General features: G+C 41.4%; 2 protein-coding genes across 2 annotated transcripts in view; one reads left to right on the top strand and one right to left on the bottom strand.

The window, feature by feature from the left end:
- Positions 1 to 5,531: 5,531 nt before the first annotated feature.
- Positions 5,532 to 17,954, bottom strand: LOC139407366 (cytosolic 5'-nucleotidase 1A-like). The gene is made up of 6 exons (XM_071151085.1): positions 17,682 to 17,954; positions 17,381 to 17,554; positions 15,271 to 15,400; positions 14,008 to 14,130; positions 7,594 to 7,781; positions 5,532 to 6,993 (listed from the first exon to the last, which is right to left on the bottom strand). The coding sequence occupies exons 1-6, from the start codon at positions 17,790 to 17,792 to the stop codon at positions 6,616 to 6,618; spliced, it is 1,104 nt and encodes a 367-aa protein (XP_071007186.1). The 5' UTR covers positions 17,793 to 17,954; the 3' UTR covers positions 5,532 to 6,615.
- The window catches only part of LOC139407365 (synaptotagmin-14-like), a 48,133-nt gene continuing 43,337 nt past the window's right edge, over positions 17,497 to 22,292 (top strand). Inside the window, exon 1 of the mRNA XM_071151084.1 lies at positions 17,497 to 17,772. The gene's annotated coding sequence lies outside the window, so the exon portion shown is untranslated. The remainder of the gene's footprint in view (positions 17,773 to 22,292) is intronic.

Below are 22,292 nucleotides of genomic sequence, written 5' to 3' on the forward strand. Positions count from 1 at the left end.
GACTACTACTACCTGAGAGACTACTACTACCTGAGAGACTACTACTACCTGAGAGACTACTACTACCTGAGAGACTACTACTATCTGAGAAACTACTACCTGAGATACTACTACTATCTGAGCAACTACTACCTGAGAGACTATTACTACCTGACAGACTACTACTACCTGAGAGACTACTACTATCTGAGAGACTACTACCTGAGAGACTACTACTACCTGAGAAACTACTACCTGAGAGACTACTACTACCTGAGAGACTACTACTACCTGAGAGACTACTACTATCTGAGAGACTACTACCTGAGAGACTACTACTACCTGAGAAACTACTACCTGAGATACTACTACTACCTGAGAAACTACTATCTGAGAGACTATTACTACCTGACAGACTACTACTACCTGAGAGACTACTACTATCTGAGAGACTACTACCTGAGATACTACTACTACCTGAGAAACTACTACCTGAGATACTACTACTACCTGAGAAACTACTATCTGAGAGACTATTACTACCTGACAGACTATTACTACCTGAGAGACTACTACTATCTGAGAGACTACTACTATATGAGAGACTACTACTACCTGAGAAACTACTACCTGAGATACTACTACTACCTGAGAAACTACTACCTGAGAGACTACTACTACCTGATAGACTATTACTACCTGAGAGACTACTACTATCTGAGAAACTACTACTACCTGAGAGACTACTACTACCTGAGAGACTACTACTACCTGAGAGACTACTACTATCTGAGAGAGTACTACTACCTGAGAGACTACTTCTACCTGAGAGACTACTACTACCTGAGAGACTACTACTATCTGAGAAACTACTACCTGAGATACTACTACTACCTGAGAAACTACTACCTGAGAGACTACTACTACCTGAGAGACTACTACTACCTGAGAGACTACTACTATCTGAGAGACTACTACCTGAGAGACTACTACTATCTGAGAAACTACTACCTGAGATACTACTACTATCTGAGAAACTACTACCTGAGAGACTACTACTACCTGAGAGACTACTACTACCTGAGAGACTACTACTCTCTGAGAGAGTACTACTACCTGAGAGACTACTTCTACCTGAGAGACTACTACTACCTGAGAGACTACTACTATCTGAGAAACTACTACCTGAGATACTACTACTACCTGAGAAACTACTACCTGAGAGACTACTACTACCTGAGAGACTACTACTACCTGAGAGACTACTACTACCTGAGAGACTACTACTACCTGAGAGACTACTACTATCTGAGAAACTACTACCTGAGAGACTACTACTATCTGAGAGACTATTACTACCTGACAGACTACTACTACCTGAGAAACTACTACTACCTGAGAGACTACTACTACCTGAGAGACTACAACTACCTGAGAGACTACTACCTGAGAGACTACTACTACCTGAGAGACTACTACTACCTGAGAGACTAATACTATCTGAGAGACTACTACTATCTGAGAGACTACTACTACCTGAGAGACTACTACTACCTGAGAGACTACTACTATCTGATAGACTACTACTACCTGAGAGACTACTACTACCTGAGGGACTACTACTACCTGAGAGACTACTACTACCTGAGAGACTACTACTACCTGAGAAACTACTACTACCTGAGAGACTACTACTACCTGAGAGACTACTACTACCTGAGAAACTACTACTACCTGAGAGACTACTACTACCTGAGAGACTACTACTACCTGAGAGACTACTACCTGAGAGACTACTACTACCTGAGAGACTACTACCTGAGAGACTACTACTACCTGAGAGACTACTACCTGAGATACTACTACTACCTGAGAGACTACTACTATCTGATAGACTACTACTACCTGAGAGACTACTACCTGAGAGACTACTACTATCTGAGAGACTAATACTACCTGAGAGACTAATACTACCTGAGAGACTACTACTACCTGAGAGACTACTACTACCTGAGAGACTACTACTACCTGAGAGACTACTACTACCTGAGATACTACTACTACCTGAGAGACTACTACTATCTGAGAAACTACTACTACCTGAGAGACTACTACTACCTGAGAGACTACTACTACCTGAGAGACTACTACTATCTGAGAAACTACTACCTGAGATACTACTACTACCTGAGAAACTACTACCTGAGAGACTACTACTACCTGAGAAACTACTACTACCTGAGAGACTACTACTACCTGAGAGACTACTACCTGAGAGACTACTACTATCTGAGAAACTACTACCTGAGAGACTACTACTATCTGAGAGACTATTACTACCTGACAGACTACTACTACCTGACAGACTACTACTACCTGAGAGACTACTACTATCTGAGAGACTACTACTACCTGAGAGACTACTACTACCTGAGAAACTACTACTACCTGAGAGACTACTACTACCTGAGAGACTACTACTACCTGAGAGACTACTACTACCTGAGAGACTACTACTACCTGAGAGACTACTGCTACCTGAGAGACTACTACTACCTGAGAGACTACTACTACCTGAGAGACTACTACTACCTGAGAGACTACTACTACCTGAGAGACTACTACTACCTGAGAGACTACTACTACCTGAGAGACTACTACTACCTGAGAGACGCCACTCTGCATCTCAATAAACTGGCCCTGCTTGGTATTCAGCTTCCCCTGCATTAGGTTCATTGCCTACTGCTAGTTGTTTACCTGTCTGTGGGCCCTCTGCATCATCTCATCACCTTGCAGACATCAGGAGGGTTTATCAGACTGAGATTAAGAGACTTGGACCATCTTTAGGATTCTTTCTCACCCAATTCTCATTTAATTGGAAATGCACCTCAGTGCAGATGTTCCATGTGTTATGTAGAAAAATCTTACCCTAATATGGGTCCACCATGGAATGATACTATACAATCATTGGGATGTCTACCTGCTCATGGCTTACTGATGGAGGAACATGAGCAAGATTTCAGGACAAAGCCTTGGTTTACCAATGATATGTTCACCACACCAGAACTATTGAACTGTACAAATTAAGTCAATTCTTACTCCATTGGTGGTTGTTCATAGAGGACTTTTGGGAAAGTTGGCAGAATTTTGCAACCTTACATCAGACCAATCAGAAGCGCAGTGTATAAATAGTTACCTCGAGGAGCGTTATCCATGGTTTGCTTTCTCAGATAAAGCCAATTTAGTGATACACAAGCCTTCAGGCAACTTTCTATCTTGTGCCTGGATAATGGAACCACATAACTAGAATAAGATTATATTTCTATGGATGGAACATCAGAGGTATCCCTTCGTATTATGGCATCACAATCATAACTGCATCACCAATAGTTAAATCTAATCATAACTGCATCACCAATAGTTAAATCTAGGTCATCAATGTCATAGCAACCAGAGACTCTTCTATTGATTGTGACATAATCAATTAATAGTTCCATACAATTCCATATCATGTTGAATTCAGATTGAATAAGTAACATGTAGGATACTTAAACTATTGCCTACAATCCTATGAGGATTAAATGTCCAATGCCAGAATCATGAGACAGGACAGCACAAGGTCTAATGGAACACTGAGTATCAGGCATTTACACAGCAGAACTTTAAGATACATTCTAAAATCCACAAACTCAATACATAGAGCCATAAAATGTGCACGTTCTAAAATCCCCTGAAACTAAATACATAGAGCCTTAAAATGTGCACGTGTACAGAACCATCTTTGTTACACTAGCAATCTATAGTATAGTCCTTACTGCACATCTGCCTCCAACTCTGTTTTAGGCCCATCAATGTCTTAAAGAAATGTCATCACTAAACAATGGAACAAGTTCCTCTATAAATAGACCTGCAGCACATTACAGTTAGTGGATAGACATTGGGTTGAATTACAGTATTTTAGGGCATCACAGATTCCAGTTGGTGACCTGGATAATGTGGCTGCTGTTGGAATCCTCCTGCTCCTGCTCCTCCTCCTATGGAACAGGACCCAGCTGACCTCAATACATGTCATTATCATATCACAGTGTCCTCTTGGCATGATGCAGACATATCACTGTGTATATGTTGTGTCACTGCTATGGAACACAGTCTAAAGGCGTGCCACATGCTAGCCCCCTGGGAGCAGCATACAGTCAAGTGTTGTTGCTGTATGCTGACACCAAAACATCCCCAATGGGCCCCCATGAATCCCCCATCACGACACACACTTATCACCGACAGATACAATTTGCACACTCACACATATACACACATATACACACGCACACACATGCACACACACACGCACACACACGCACACACACATTGTAGTGGCTGTGTGATGAGGATGCCGTGTCTCTCATAGAAAGCAGCAGGGTACGATGTGCCTCTAATCCTTTGTTATTAATTGTGTCTTAAACAAGCGGGCGCCTACTCAGTCCTCCTGGTGTCAGCAGCACCCAGAGTATCCATGGAAACTGCAGGCTGGGCCCAGCTCATGGAGAGATGCAGTCTGTTGCCCGACAGGCAGAAAATGCCTCATGTAAATAGTGTGAATGAGAGTGCCCTCTAGTGTTATGTTCTTGCAAGTGCATGGAAGAGAATATAAAACAAGGGTCTCGATCAACTCAAACAGGGGAAATATGACGTATGGAGCATTGTGCTCTAGAATCAGAATTAGTTTGTTAGATATTTGATTGGTTTAGTCTAGTTTTAAAACACAAGTGAATGTGCATGTGAGAGCAAAAACAATGCTAGAGCAAAGGCCAATGTAAACAACACAAACCAGTGGAAAAAAAGAATCTGCCATTTTGTATCCAGCAACACCATCTACCGGTGAGATTTGTTAATACAGAAAAACATGAATTAGTCATTCACATCTATTACAGTTCATATCAGGAAATGAGTCAATTAAAATAGATTCATTAGGCCCTAATCTATGGATTTCACATGACTGACTGGGCAAGGGCGTGGGCCCACCCACTTGGGAGCAAGGCCCAGTCAATCAGATTGAGTTTTTCCCCACAAAAGGGCTTTACTGGGGACATAAATACTCATCAGTTTCATCAGCTGTCCGGGTGACTGGTCTCAGACGATCCCACAGGTGAAGAAACCGGATGTCGAGGTCCTGGGCTGACGTGGTCTGCGGTTGTGAGGCCGGTTGTACGTACTGCCAAATTCTCTAGAACAACGTTGGAGGCGGCTTATGGTATAGCAATGAACATTAAATTCTCTGGCAACAGCTCTGGTAGACATTCCTGCATTCAGCATGCCAATTGAATGCTCCTTCAAAACTTCGTACATCTGTGGCATTGTGTGTGTGACAAAACGGCACATTTTATTTTCCCCAGCACAAGGTGCACACCAGGTGTGTAATGATCATGCTGTATCATCAGCTTCTTGATATGCCACACCTGTCAGATGTATAGATTATCTTGGCAAAGGAGAAATGCTCACTAACAGGGATGTACATTTGTGCACAACATTTGAGAGAAATAAGCTTTTTATGTATGGAACATTTCTGGGATCTTTTATTTCAGCTCATGAAACATGGGAAAAACACTTTATATATTGCATTTATATATAGAACCCTTTAGGTTCAGTTAAAACTGAAAAAATAAACAAAACATTGTGTATATTCAGCTGTAAACTATTTGGAACACAACGCCTGACATGTAACATTTTACTCGTGAAACAGATATGTTGAACTAGCTTGCTTGAGGTTTTGATATAACATATAGCCTAATACAGCTTTACTAAGAGCAAGGTGAGGTTTCTTGCATCTAAAAACAAGTATTATTAAATGTAATAAGAAAATGAAATAGATTAGAACAATGCATGGATAGTAAAGGGGGATTGAACATTAAAGTTTTGCTTCTAAAGTTTAGTACATTTCAGACGATATTTTTTAAAGTCGTCCTCACGAGCCAAAATGGGTTCCCAAAAAATATGCACAATTGTGTACTACATCATCCATTTTGTGTGATGTCATGTCCTGCAAAAAAAAAATGCAATTCGTATAATATGGTACGAGTTTGTAAGTGCTTAAGATCCCGACTGCATCTAAGTGTAAATAATAAATAATAATGTGTTAATGTCTGTTTTGTATGGTGTGCAGTAAAACCAAAACGCATATTTTTTTCAGCGCTTCATATCAATAACCATTCTACCTTGTTAGTGCACTAGAGTGCACATATCTAAAGATATAAAATACACTTTGCCAAATATACTTTCATGTGTAAAATTTGAACACCCTATGACATTTTCATTAAAAAAAAATACATATTTTACCAAATACTATTAAAGACTATAAGTGATTGCGATGAGTATTGTAGGAAAGTGATCCTTTCTCTCCTTATGATAGAGAACATTAGGTGACATTGGTCCCTGATGTGAGTATTACATCTACAGTAAAACTATGTGTTTTTCTCTCCTGTTAATACAATATTCTCTGATAAAGATGTTTGTAATAATGTGTAAAAAAGAGAAATAATATAAAATCCTGATAAACAATAAAGGTCCTACAGCTGATGACAGGGTTGTGTGCAACTAAGCATTTGCATAACGTATGATATCTCCCCACCACTAGGAGGTTCTTTACTTCTTGTCTTTGACATCTTTGTCAGGCTGCTCAATAAGTTCCCCCTTTTGATACTTCTGTCCGATCCCATAAGGCACGTGTGCAGCGATGGTCCCCAGCTCCTTGGCTCCCTCGATGTGGAACATCTGGTCGTCGAAAAATATGTGGGGACGGATCATTTGCAGGAGAGGCCCTTTGGGGGCCCCGGCTAGGAACAGGGCTTCATCGATCTCCAGGCCCCAGCTCCTGAGAGTCTTGAGGACACGGGCCCCTGAGCTGGCTGCACTGCGGGCTGTTACCAGGTAGGTACGAATGGGGCAGGTCATACGCTCGTTCTTGGCGTAGAACTTTCTCTGGAGCTTCCCCAGCACCTCCAGGAAACACTTCAAGGGACCCTGAGAGAAACAAATGAGACATAGGGTTAGCATAGTATTGTTTTTACTTTTGTCCAAAAGCAAAGTAAATAATCAATGGGTTATTGGGATAGTCCCCTATTATAGATGGTCTATAGATGTTCAAACTATCACCAAGATATTAACTGCCAATGTTGATATGCAACAACTTGGTACAATTAAGGTAAGGGTTACGTCAGGGATTAGGGATAGTGTGACAGTCAGTTAAAAAGTTGGTTGCTAGTTAGTTGGAAATCTATAACCCCTGTATACACTCTTATAAAAAAGGGTTACAAAAGGGTTCTTCGGCTGTCCCCACAGGATAACCCTGTTTGGTTCCCGGTAGAACCCTTTTTGGTCCCGGGTAGAACCCTTTTGAGTTCCATGTAAAACCCTCTGTGGAAAGGGTTCTACCTGGAACCAAAAAGGGTTCATCAAACGGTTTCCTATGGGGACAGCCAAATAACCCCTTTACATTGTAGATAGCCCATTTTTTCTAACAATGTAGGAGACTCCAAATAAGGAAATCTGAAGAAAAAAAACAATGTCAAACATTTACATAAAATGTAGACATGCAGTACTTCAGAGTCCTCTCGTGATTACCTTTTTAAGAGGTATGTTCTCAAACTCCTGCTCGTGCTCAAAGAACTTATCCAGGCCACGTTGTTTCGCGATGATTTCCGACTCATCAGAGAAGAGGACTGCGTCTCCGTCAAAAGCTACTTTCAGCTGTGTGTCGGACAGTTGGTTCTCCACTTCTCCAGATGCAAACATGGTCGCTGCAGCAATGCCTGTTTATAAAATATTATTAGGGTTTTATACATTCTCATAACAAATAATCTCATAATCTTAATAATAGTTAATAATCTTTAAATATTTCTGTTCCAAAGAAACGTGTCCATAAACCAGAATACACATTTTTTTGTTGCTGGAATTTATTTGTTGCTCGAAGCCGCCAACCCCCTGGTCCTTGTCCTAGGAATTGATTTGAATCTGGATTTGAATCTGGATTGGCCATTTCAGGCCTCAGATCAATTTAAGAGTATAAGTATTGATTTTAAGATGACTCAACTGATCTCAAAATGTGAAAAACCTTGTTATATTCTTATTGATTGATTTAATTCTTACTAATAACCCTCATAAATAGTGACTAGTGCAGGTTTTCCCAAATTGGGGTACAGGTAATGCCGTCGGGGGTACGACAAATAAATAACTGATTCACAATTTTTTAAATGAAAATAAAAAAACAATTAGTAGCCTCGTTTCACTGGCAAAAATAAAATTAAACCATTTAGTGATCAGCGAAGTAACACAATGTCAAATACAGGTAGCCTAGTCAAATTAACATCCAATCACATTAACCCTTACTCTCTAACGGGAATTCCAAACATAGCTGCTGCTCATTCCGTTGACTTGAAAATGTATAAATGGTAAAAAAAAAAGTAAGGCCTGCGTCCATAGAGACACATACCATCTCTACTGGTAGTACTGCTACTACCAGCAGTACTACATCTGTACCTGTCGACGACACAAGTTGTTCTGCTTCCACAAGCACATCCAATGCTAGCATCAGTATTTTACATTTGTTGTTAGCTCAGCTAGCATGGACACTGACAGTTATGAATCTGATGCAGCCAAAGAGCTACTGCCCCCTTACCTGGGAAAGCACTGAACAACAGGACGTTGGACCATCGAAGAGGCGCAAATATGATGAGAACTACATTGATTTGGGGTTCACTTATATTGGGAGTAGTGCCTCTCCTCATCCACATTGTGTTATATGTGCAAAAGTACTATGTCACAACTCGATGAATCCTTCACTCTTGCGCAGACATTTAGAAACAAACATGCCAATTTGAAAAATAAGCAGCGGGAGTTTTTGGAGCAAGAATTAAGCAGCTCAGCGTTCAACACCAAAGCGCCCTCAAAGCTCAACACTAAGCTAAGGATCCTGGGTCTAAACACCTCCCTCTGCAACTGGATCCTGGACTTCTTGACGGGCCGCCCCCAGGTGGTGAGGGTAGGTAGCAACACATCTGCCATGCTGATCCTAAACACTGGAGCTCCCCAGGGGTGCGTGCTCAGTCCCCTCCTGTACTCCCTGTTCACCCACAACTGCATGGCCAGACACGACTCCGACACCATCATTAAGTTTGCAGACGACACAACAGTGGTAGGCCTGATCACCAACAATGACAAGACAGCCTATAGGGAGGAGGTCAGAGACCTGTCCGGGTGTTGCCAGAATAACACCCTATCCCTCAACGTAATCAAGACTAAGGAGATGATTGTGGACTACAGGAAAAGGAGGACCGAGCATGCCCCCATTCTCTTCAACAGGGCTGTAGTGGAGCAGGTTGAGAGCTTCAAGTTCCTTGGTGTCCAAATCAATAACAAACTAGAATGGTCCAAACACACCAAGACAGTCGTGATGAGGGCACGACAAAGCCTATTCCCCTCTCAGGAAACTAAAAAGATTTGGCATGGGTCCTGAGATCCTCAAAGGGTTCTACAGCTGCAACATCGAGAGCATCCTGGCTGGTTGCATCACTGCCTGGTACGGCAATTGCTCGGCCTCTGACCGCAAGGCACTACAGAGGGTAGTGCGTATGGCCCAGTACATCACTGGGGCTAAGCTGCCTGCCAACCAGGACCTCTACACCAGGCAGTGTCAGAGGAAGGCCCTAAAACCCCTCCTTTTACGCTGCTGCTACTCTTTGTTTATCATATATGCATAGTCACTTTAACTATACATTCATGTACATACTACCTCAATTGGGCCGACCAACCAGTACTCCCGCACATTGGCTAACCGGGCTATCTGCATTCTTTTACGCTACTGCTACTCTCTGTTCATCATATATAGTCACTTTAACCAAATCTACATGTACATACTACCTCAATCAGCCTGACTAACCGGTGTCTGTATGTAGCCTCGCTACTTTTATAACCTTGCTACTGTATACAGCCTCGCTACTGTTATTTTCCACTGTTGTTTTATTTCTTTACTTACCTATTGTTCACCTAATACCTTTTTGCACTATTGGGTAGAGCCTGTTAGTAAGCATTTCACTGTAAGGTCTACCTACACCTGTTGTATTCAGCGCACGTGACAACTTTGATTTGATTCTTCAAACCATTGGAAACCAGGACAACAGGAGAGGATATTTTTCAAGTAATGGACAGCTTTGTGACATCAAATGGACTTTGGTGGTCAAGATGTGTTGGTATCTGTACTGATGGCGCAAAAGCCATGACAGTGTACTTGGGTACACTGCAGCATCCACCAAGAGGCTGTTGCTGCAAAAGGAATGCCTGACAGCTTGAAAGATGTTTTGGACACTACAGTGAAAATGGTCAACTTAGTTAAAGTAAGGCCCCTGAACTATTGTGTATTTTCTGCATTATGCAATGATATGGGCAGCGACCATGTAACGCGTTTGCAACATACTGAAGTGTGCGGGTTATCACAGGGGAAAGGTGTTGACACGTTTCTTTTTAATTGAGAGAAGAGCTTAAAGATTTCAATTTTCATTTCTCTGACCGATTGCATGATGACGAGTTTCCCACAGGACTGGCCAATCTGGGTGATGTTTTATCCTCGCCTGAAGGATCTGAATCTAGGATTACAGGGACTCTCCGCAACTATATTCAATGAGCAGGACAAAATTGAGGCTATGATTAAGACATTGGAGCTCTGCTCTGTCTGCATTAAAAAGGACCTCACATGGGTCTTTCCATCATTGGATGATTTTGTGTGTCCGCAAATGAACTCAAGTTTACGGACAATGTCAAATGTGATATAGCGAAGCACCTGAGTGAGCTGGGTTCGCAATTTCGCAGGTACTTTCCTGAAACGGATGACACAAACAACTGGATTGGTTATCCCTTTCATGCTCTGCCTCCAGTCCACTTAATGATATCTGAACAAGAGAGCCTCATTGAAATTGCAACAAGCGGTTCTGTGGAAATGTCATTTAAATCAAAAGCCACTGCCAGATTTCTGGATTGGGCTGCGCTCAGAGTATCCTGCCTTGGCAAATAGCGCAGTTAAGACACTGATTCCCTTTGCAACCACGTACTGTACCTATGTGAGAGTGGATTCTCAGCCATCACTAAACTAAATACAGGCACAGACTGTGTGTGGGAAAAGACAGAGACTCTTTCCAATACAACCCAACATTGCAGAGTTATGTGCATCCTTTCAAGCACACCATTCTCATTAACCTGTGGTGAATTATTCACAATTTTCAATGAACAAGTAAGGTTGTATATGTTAGATGACTAAGTAAAGAGCAAAATTATTGATTATTATTATATTATTATTTGCGCCCTGGTCCTATAAGAGCTCTTTGTCACTTTCCACGAGCCGGGTGTGACAAAAACTCACACTCATTCTTATGTTTAATAAATATATTGTATAATGTGTGTGTGGCAGGCTTACAATGATGGCAAAAAACATTTGAGAGTGCGCTGACCCTTGTGCTGGAGGGGGTACGCAGCTGGAGGGGTAAATAAACACAAGTTCAACTGTAACACACACATACACAAACATATACACACACATATGTACAGTTGAAGATGGAAGTTTAGATACACCTTAGCCAAATACATTTAAACTCAGTTTCACAATTCCAAGTAAAGCTTCCCTGTCTTAAGTCAGTTAGATCACCACTTTATTTTAAGAATTTAAAGAATGTGAAATGTCAGTATAATAGTAGAGAGAATTATTATTAATTAATTATTTCAGCTTTTATTTCTTTCATCACATTCCCAGTGGGTCAGAAGTTTACATACACTCAATTTGTATTTAGTAGCATTGCCGTTAAAATGTTTAACTTGGGTCAAATGTTTTGGGTAGCCTTCCACAAGCTTCCCACAATAAGTTGGGTGAATTTTGTCCCATTCCTCCTGACAGAGCTGGTGTAACTGAGTCAGGTTTGTAGGTCTCCTTGCTCGCACACGCTTTTTCAGTTCTGCCCACAAATTTTCTATGGGATTGAGGTCAGGGCTTTGTGATGGCCACTCCAATACCTTGACTTTTTTGTCCTTAAGCCATTTTGCCACAACTTTGGAAGTCTGCTTGGGGTCATTGTTCATTTGGAAGACCCATTTGCGACCAAGCTTTAACTGATGTCTTGAGATGTTACTTCAATATATCCACATACTTTTCCTCCTCATGATGCAATCTAGTTTGAGAAGTGCACCAGTCCCTCCTGCAGCAAAGCACCCCCACAACATGATGCTGCCACCTCCGTGCTTCACGGATGGGATGGTGTTCTTCAGCTTGGAAGCCTCCCCCTTTTTCCTCCAAACATAATGATGGTCATTATTGCAAACAGTTTTATTTTTTTTTCATTAGACCAAAAGACATTTCTCCAAAAAGTACAATCTTTGTCCCCATGTGCAGTTGCAAACCGTAGTCTCACTTTTTTATGGTGGTTTTGGAGCAGTGGCTTCGTCCTTAATGAGTGGCCTTTCAGGTTATGTCGATATAGGACTCGTTTGGATATAGATACTTTTGTACCTGTTTCCTCCAGCATCTTCACAAGGTCCTTTGCTGTTGTTCTAGGATTGATTTGCACTTTTCGCACCAAAGTACGTTCATCTCTAGGAGACAGAACGCTTCTCCTTCCTGAGCGGTATGACAGCTGCATGGTCCCATGGTGTTTATACTTGCGTACTGTTGTTTGAACAGATGAACGTGGTACCTTCAAACGTTTGGAAATTGCTCCCCAGAATGAAGCAGACTTGTGGAGGTCTACAATGTTTTTTCTGAGGTCTTGGCTAATTTCTTTTGATTTTCCCATGATGTCAAGCAAATAGGCACTGAGTTTGAAGGTAGGCCTTGAAATACTGGCACACCTCCAAACGACTCAAATGATGGCAATTAGCCTATCAAAAACATCTAAAGCTATGACATCATTTTCTGGAATTTTCCAAGCTGTTTAAAGGCAAAGTCAACTTAGTTTATGTGAACTTCTGACCCACTGGAATTGTGAAACAGTGAATTATAAGTGAAATAATCTGTCTGTAAACAATTGTTATAAAAATGACTTGTGTCATGCATAAAGTAGATGTCCCTCCGACTTCCCAAAACTATAGTTTGATAAACAATACATTTATGGAGAGGTTGAAAAACGAGTTTTAATGACTCCAACCTAAGTGTATGTAAACATCCAACTTCAACTGTGTGTGTGTGTGTGTGTGTGTGTGTGTGTGTGTGTGTGTGTGTGTGTGTGTGTGTGTGTGTGTGTGTGTGTGTGTGTGTGCGTGTGTGTGTGTGTGTTTGTGTATGTGTATGTATGTATATATATATATATATATATATATATATATATACACACACACACACACACACACATGTATGTAATTAAAATCCTCGATCACACTTGCAGGCCGTGTCATGGTGACATTGGCTAACTCATCTTATGCGTAAATACATGTCATCAGGTCTAAGTTGTCTCACGCCGAACTGCACATCTGCAGGATGTCAAATCAAAGCCACTCCTTCAATTTAAAGTAGGTTTTGACGAAAAATGTAAATGTGTCATTTTCACAAAGTTAGGATAATAACACGTTCAACTACTTAAGACATTGGCTCCAATCTAGGATCTTAATGAACAACTAAGGAATAATTGTTCACTTCTCTCATTGACTTCTCAAACCCCGGCCTGAACTGTTTGGTCTGTTTCACAAGCTTTCCTGGAAGTGTCGTGATGTTGTACAAGGAGCTACAGGAGGACAGGCTCATTGTAATGACTGGAATGGAATAAACGGAAGGGTATCGTACACATCACACATGGAAACCACATGTTTGACCATGTTCCATTGATTCCATTCCAGCCATTACAATGAGTCACAACCTATTACAACAGCATCATCCATGCATTATATCTGTAGGCTATACTATAACGTGTTACCACAATGTACATCTACAGTTGTTGACTTAGCACCATTGCTAAGCTAAACAAGTTAAATCTCTAGAGGCTAAAAAACAGTGTCATCACCACCTACCCTCCTCAATGGCCTCAGTGACTTTCTCTCCATCCTTGGAGAGGTACAGGTTGGTCATGTAGGCCTTCAGATAGCCAATGGGGCTTTTCCCTCCAGTCATACAGAATCTCTCAATGGTTAAATCTGTCAGACGAAACAACAAAAACATTATCACCGTATAGAAATGTGATGTAAAGTCATCAGGGTGGTGGCCAAAGATGGCCACTACATATCAAGAACAAGAGGCCTAAACAATAAAAACAACATATTTGGTCAAAGGAGCAGCATTAAAGCTGCAATATGTAACTTTTTGGTGACCCAACCAAATGCACATAGAAATTTGAGTTATAGATCTTTCATTCTCATTGAAAGCAAGTCTAACAAGCGGTAGATATCTTCTATTTGTATGCTTCCCGTTAAGTACATTTTTTTCATCTTTTACTTTCGGTTTTGTATACCAGGTGAAAATACAATATTTTTGTTTATGGAAAATGTATTTCACAGCAGTTTAGATACAATCACTGCCTGTTTGTTTCGAATTTTAGCAACAAGGAAATGACGGAGCGATTTCTGCATATTGTACCTTTTAAATTGGATGTCCAATCATTCAATGGACCCCGAGAATGAGCACCACCAACTGGTGCTGGTTTAAATATATAGGTACAACTGTCCCAGAGTCCCGGTAAGACGACTGATAACAAGCAGGAGATAGGGATGCACACAATCCACACTTTATTGCCTATTCACCAAACAGACACACACACAACTTTACAAAGGAGGGAACTAGTAGTGTTGATAGTGTATAGTGTCAAAGATGCTTGATCAGGAAATGTCCAGAGGCAGGATTGTCCATGTAGAAGGTCCAGATATTAGTTGAAGTGGTACATGGTTCTTATGACATGTTGTCTCTGCAACCCTAAGTTCAACAAAAGCACAGACTGTGTTGGGGTTTGAAATCCCCACCAGGTACAGCTTATGATTGACTGACCAGGTCACATGAATCTAATCGGGGAAGAGAGTTCTGGAAGGGCCTTTTGCAACCCCTAGCAACAGAGTAGTCAGGGCCAGAGGTGTGAAGCCAGGGGATGGTAACCGCTGCTGGGCTGGAGTTTCTCTCTAAAGTTTGTGCCTCTGTGTACCAGGGCCAGAGAGAGGGATTGAGATAGGGTTTTTAACAGGCCCCATACTTTGCATTACAAAACAGGTGTGTCTTATAACATCGTAGGCGTGGCTGTAACATTGCAGTAAGCGTGTCAAAGCGTGTTGTATGCGTGTTTTACGGACCGTAGTGGTTGATGCTGTTGATGAGGCGCACCCCGACCTGGGCGTGGTTATTAGTCATCAGGACGATGTCAAACAGCTCCTCACTGTCGGGGTAGAGCTGCCTCAGTCTGGAGTTTACCGTCATCAGAGCCTGCAGAGTGTGTGTGTGTGAGTGTGTTTTCAGGGATTAAGAAACGATGACACAACCTGTCTGGTTTGTATTAGACTAGACCAACTACAACCTGGCTGGTTTGTATTAGACCAACTACAACCTGGCTGATTTGTATTAGACCAACTATAACCTGGCTGGTTTGTATTAGACTAGACCAACTACAACCTGGCTGGTTTGTATTAGACCAACTACAACCTGGCTGGTTTGTATTAGACCAACTATAACCTGGCTGGTTTGTATTAGACCAACTACAACCTGGCTGGTTTGTATTAGACCAACTACAACCTGGCTGGTTTGTATTAGACCAACTACAACCTGGCTGGTTTGTATTAGACCAACTACAACCTGGCTGGTTTGTATTAGAACAACTACAACCTGGCTGGTTTGTATTAGACTAGACCAACTACAACCTGGCTGGTTTGTATTAGACTAGACCAACTATAACCTGGCTGGTTTGTATTAGACCAACTACAACCTGGCTGGTTTGTATTAGACTAGACCAACTATAACCTGGCTGGTTTGTATTAGACCAACTACAACCTGGCTGGTTTGTATTAGACCAACTACAACCTGGCTGGTTTGTATTAGAACAACTACAACCTGGCTGGTTTGTATTAGACTAGACCAACTACAACCTGGCTGGTTTGTACTAGACTAGACCAACTACAACCTGGCTGGTTTGTACTAGACTAGACCAACTACAACCTGGCTGGTTTGTATTAGACCAAATACAACCTGGCTGGTTTGTATTAGACCGACTACAACCTGGCTGGTTTGTATTAGACCAACTACAACCTGGCTGGTTTGTATTAGACCAACTACAACCTGGCTGGTTTGTATTAGACCAACTACAACCTGGATGGTTTGTATTAGACCAACTACAACCTGGCTGGTTTGTATTAGACCAACTACAACCTGGCTAGTTTGTACTAGACTAGACCGACTATAACCTGGCTGGTTTATACTAGACTAGACCGACTATAACCTGGCTGGTTTGTACTAGACTAGACCAACTACAACCTGGCTGGTTTGTACTAGACCAATTACAACCTGACTGGTTTGTACTAGACTAGACCAATTACAACCTGACTGGTTTGTACTAGACTAGACCAACTACAACCTGACTGGTTTGTACTAGACTAGACCAACTATAACCTGGCTAGTTTGTACTAGACCAATTACAACCTGACTGGTTTGTACTAGACTAGACCAACTACAACCTGACTGGTTTGTACTAGACTAGACCAACTACAACCTGACTGGTTTGTACTAGACTAGACCAACTACAACCTGGCTGGTTTGTACTAGACCAATTACAACCTGACTGGTTTGTACTAGACTAGACCATCTACAACCTGGCTGGTTTGTATTAGACCAAATACAACCTGGCTGGTCTGTATTAGACTGAAAGCCACGGCTCCAATAAGCCACGCATCCAATCTGATAGACAGGCACCTCTACAATATATTATCAAAAAGGCTCAACATTGAATACCTCCCATCACAAAAATATTCCTTTTCAAACCTTTACACAAGGGTTCCTCGAATGAACTTTTCAGAGGGGTTCCTCAAGGAAACCTTTTTCAACTGGAAAGGTTCTGTAGGTGTGGCAACCCTAAAGGTTCTTCCAGGCACCTTTACTTCTAAGAGTGTAGAACAGTTTAAATAGGGAAAAACAAGAATATTCTGCCAAAGTGTCATTCATGCATTCATGTATAGATGGTGTGCATAATTGTGGGAAACAATATTGCCTATTGTAATTCTGAGCAAAACACTATTCTTGATGCATTACACAAATTCCATCTAGGAATAAAGACATTGGCAACAGTGAATGAAGTTTCATTTTCACCCACAATACAGAATCTATATGAAGTCGTAGTGCAACCCCACCCTCTTATACTCCCATATACAGACATGCAAGTTGGCCAAATCTTTAGTTAATTCAATCCCTCTAATATACCTTCACAAGGGGAAACGCAACACCTGGCATGAGTGGCTCATTCTCGTGCTCCTGTTGATTCATGTAGGCCATATACTTCTCGACTCCCTCTTCCTCATAGATCTTCCGTTCCTCATCCATGTTGAAAAGGGTTCGAGAGGAGACGGCGATTGTCACGGCATTCTGGGGTTTGGGCTATTTGGAAAACAAGATTATAAAGCAAAAGTTTTTGTCAAATAAATTAGCAATATTGTATACGTGAAGATAGTTATTTTATAGGCAAAATTGCAAACAGCTGCATATGTAAAAATGTATCACTTACGGGTTTAAGTTTCTTTGTTTTTAAACTGTCAGAACAGACTTTTGATGCTGTCCTGTCCTTTTCCTCTCCAGTGTTAGTGTCTGCTGGATCGGTAGGTTTGATTTCACTCATATTTGGCCTGGGATGGAAAAGTTCTAGGTCTGGTAGATCCGTAACACTGATTCCAAATGTAGATGGACAGACCAAGCGATGACACCGTTATGGAAATGTTTGGATCGGCGTGTCTAACTCTGTTGTTCAGCATTCTCTTACAACAGATCTGATATGTCATATAACTCGCAAACACTCATGGGATAGGCTAAAGGTCGCTTTGACTATCACTGTTCAAAAATGCAACTCGTTTGCCAGTTGACTTCACCTATATTGTGGTCTGCCTAACACGTTCTGACAGAGCTCATATATACAAGCATTTCGCTACACTTGCATTAACATTGCTAACCATGTGTATGTGACAAATACATTTTGATTTGACCTGCTTACATATTGGAAGCAAAATATTTTTATTTAGTTAAAAGATGAGAAATAATAATTGTAATCAGAATAAACAATTAACATTTAAATATTATTAGTAACAGAATAAATAGCAGTAGAATAACTGCATATTAAATAATGCTTTAATTTAAATCTGCTACTGCCCCTTTAAGAGCTAGAAATAATGTTGTACCCTATTTTGTGATTCTCTAAAATATATTGTTGTTTTCTCACACTATTCAAACCCAAAAAAGTGAATATCGCGATTATAAAGCTCTCTTTATAGATCACATATTTCACATATATATTTCAAACAAATAATCTGAACTAAAAACTCCACACATACTTTGGAATTTATTTGCATCCTTGAAAATCGCTAACCAATATCCAAAAACAGTACACAATTTTCTCTGCGAACCTATACATCGTCATCTTCTCTTTTTTGTGGCACCAATGTGAGGGTTTATGGCAGGGGAAACGGTGCTGCAGTATTATAGTGTGTGGTGCGGGTGTGATGAGAGAACTCGATCCGGTGGAATCCCAGGGGGGACGGGGGGACACAACCCCCCCATCCTGGGAAAAATATGATTTGTACCCCCCAATATATCACTGGAAACATAACTATGTAATTTCAATAATATTAATAATACGCATTGAAAGCACTTGCGCTGATTGTAGACACTTATTAGCTCGTTTATACATTTCTAAAGATTGCGACCCCCACCCTTTACCTCACAATGGTTTGATCCACTGCCTCCCACCCCCCAGCCCTCAGCAGTGGCACAAGATGCAGGTACTGTGCATGTGTGGGAATCTGACGGTGTCTACCACTCAATACAAGAAAACACATTTAATAACCGTCACCAGTCTTCATTTTCGCTGCATTCTATTACAGGTCACACTATGTTAGCTGATGTTTGCTAGCTAGCTACAGTAACATCAACCAGTGTTTGCAGCTATTTGAATCAATGAGAGAAACTAGCGATGCAATGTTGTGTGTTCCTTAACTGGCAAGGTAACAGGGTTCGTGTCTACCGTCTGAAAGGCACTTAATACACGTAACTAACGTGAGGTTATTCCAGTCAATCGCACCATAATTATGTTTTATGTTGTCAGGGTTCACACACACACAATGGCTGAATTTGCACAGCCAGCGAGCAAACTAAAGCAAACATTAGCTAGCAAGCTAGCTAGTACCTATTCAATTTATGTGGAGTCGTCAAAGATAGAATATTTGTTATCGTCTGTTTATGCCAAGATCAGCATGTAGCTGTAGTGCTTCGACGTTCCTGTGATACGGTTATCTATAAACTGAACTCCAAACGGAACAGAACTACTCTACCATTGTCTTAAATATATTTAATGGTCTCGTTGCCAAAGCTAAATTGTCGCTTGGGGACTTTGAAGCACCTGTGTGCCGATCTTGAGTAAACTGACGATAGCAAAGATTATAGCAAACGCCACCGAAACGGAATTGGTGCCCGCTAGCTCTGCAAATTCAGCTATTGTTGGAAGCCAGCCACTAAAAAACAAACTACATTACAATTACAAAAGGTTGCAGCATGCGTTGTGTAAATGGTGAACTCATACAGCTGTCAACCCTTGTCACTGCAATCCGTTTCATATTTGCTAGCTGACCAGCTAGCTAGCTACCTTTTAGATTGAAGCCCATCTAGAATGATAGAAGCCCATCTCCTACTGGTAATAACCTGCACACTGTGTGTAGCCAGCCAGGTAAAAAAATGGCAGAAAAAGGACAGAGTATTTTTCAGTACACCAAAACGCTAAGTAAGAACCCTAGTAGCCTAATATCTCAAAAACAAGTTGATAAAATGCTAATAAGAAAGTGAAATGCTAATAGAAATGTTTCACAATGATGTCATTAGGCATATCAGGCAACAGATGGCACACAGACAGCAGAGCTGGGGACAGATGGGCAGGGACAGCAGAGCTGGGGACAGATGGCACACAGACAGCAGAGCTGGGGACAGATGGCACACAGACAGCAGAGCTGGGGACAGATGGCACACAGACAGCGGAGCTGGGGACAGATGGCACACAGACAGCAGAGCTGGGGACAGATGGCACACAGACAGCAGAGCTGGGGACAGATGGGCAGAGGGACAGGGAGTCTCAGGTAAGTTTGTTGAGTCTTTGTTTGGCAACATTATGAAAGGTTTTTTAGACTTGTAAAATAGGACATAATTGGAAACACCCCCACTCTCAACTTAAACTGGTGACTGAACTAAGATTTGTTTAAGGCAATGGTATTGCTGTTGTGATTAATTGTGTAGTTTTGGGTACCGGTAGTTAGGAGTATAGCAAACACCTTATTTATTTTCTAGGAGACAGACTGTGAGTCAGTGAGGGTGGTGAAAGGGGAAGAGCCAGGGAGAGAGACTTCAGGACGGTTTCACATCTACGGCAGGACCAGGTGTCAACCTTGTTGCCAGCAGCACCAGTATAGGGAACAGTGGCACAGCATTGTCCAGTTACCTCAGTTATGGCACAAAACCATATCAGCCACACCCACAATTTATAGAACCGCAAACTCTTGCCAACAGACTGTTGACGTTTCAAGAGAGATGGCTTCGCAATTTCCCCTGGCTACCTTTTAATCCATCAGTAAAAGGAGTGTTGTGTTTTCACTGTAGCCAAGGGTTTTCAAGCCAGCCATCTATTGGCCAAAGAGCAGATGCTGCCTTCATTAGTGCAGGATTTAGGAACTGGAGAAAAGCCATTGTAAAATTCACAGCACGTCAAAACTGCCAAACCCACCGCCACTTTGTAACTGTAAAAGCACACCAGTGAAATCCAATCAGTGTTCAATTATCTTCTGCATGGGGTTAACAGAATAAGTTATGAAAGCTACCTAGCACTGTATGAGAAAGCAACAACATTGATTGACTCCATTGAGACACACTCAAGACGATTTGCTGGCAAAACAGTGGATCACTATAGGGAAGAATTTTTTAAAGTGTTGGATGGTGTGGAGGTTCAGTTTGGCGACTGTTTTGACCAGGACAATCTAAATGTCCTGCAAACGTTGGAAAGAGCGCTTCTCACGGGGCAATTGGATGAGTCTCTAGATCAGTACCCAGAGCTGAACATAGATTCTCTTTCAGTGCAGTTGCCTCTCTTTTGAAACAAATACCCCTGTAGCAGCAGTAGAGAGGCAGCAGAGGTCCTCAGGAAGCTTCCAGTGGAGGTGTGGGGGTTGGTTGACCAACTTGAGGTGCTGATCAGAATTTTTTGTTTGTGGTGCCAGTGGCTTCATGTGAGGCTGAGAGGAGTTTCAGTGCACTCCGCAGGTGAAAGACTTGGCTACAGGCTAGCATGGGCCAAGAGAGACTGAATGGCGTAGTTGTCTATAATGTACATAAAGACAGGCTGGACAAATGTTCGGTTCTTTTGTTCAGTAGTGTGTGTAGCAGTGGTTCTCAACCTTTTTTGGGTACTGGAACCCCTGCATATTTTGAGGCAAGGCAGGCAAGGTTTTGAGTGGTCCTCGGGGACCTCCACCCCCTCTATATTATAGGTAAAGTTACTGGAATCCGTGTGGTGATGAATACGTTCATTACACTTTTTTATTTCACGGAACCCTTGTAATTACACCACTGACCAATAGGGGTCCACGGACCCCTGTTTGAGAACCCCAGGTGTATAGTATATTTGTTCTTTTGTTTAGTAGTTTTCAGTTTTTAGTACATGACAGTACACATACTAATTATTCATTTTGTTATTCTTATTTAAAATTGCATATTTTGTGTGACATACTTGTCCATAGCTGCTGTTTGAAGAGTTGAGACACTGACTGAACAATAAATCAGTATTTTTGAAGGATATTTTGGTAGATTTTTTGGGGTTATTCATTGAGGTAGTTCTTTCACTTTTAGAATTGTACTTATTTTGAGCTTTTTGTTCTTGTAAAGCTGTTGTAGTAGACTCAGGCCAGTGGCACATATTTAATGACTATATAAATGTATCAGAAAAAGTCCAATGAAAAGGTCAATTCAATACGGAGACCAACTTTGTGATGGTTCTCAATGGAGATTATTTTAGATGACATCACACCACGTTCATTGTATTTATGAAAACTGCACCCATACACAGTGTACAGTACCATTACCACCTACTGCC

Source organism: Oncorhynchus clarkii, chromosome 4 (assembly GCF_045791955.1).
Source record: "Oncorhynchus clarkii lewisi isolate Uvic-CL-2024 chromosome 4, UVic_Ocla_1.0, whole genome shotgun sequence".
Taxonomy (NCBI): domain Eukaryota; kingdom Metazoa; phylum Chordata; class Actinopteri; order Salmoniformes; family Salmonidae; genus Oncorhynchus; species Oncorhynchus clarkii.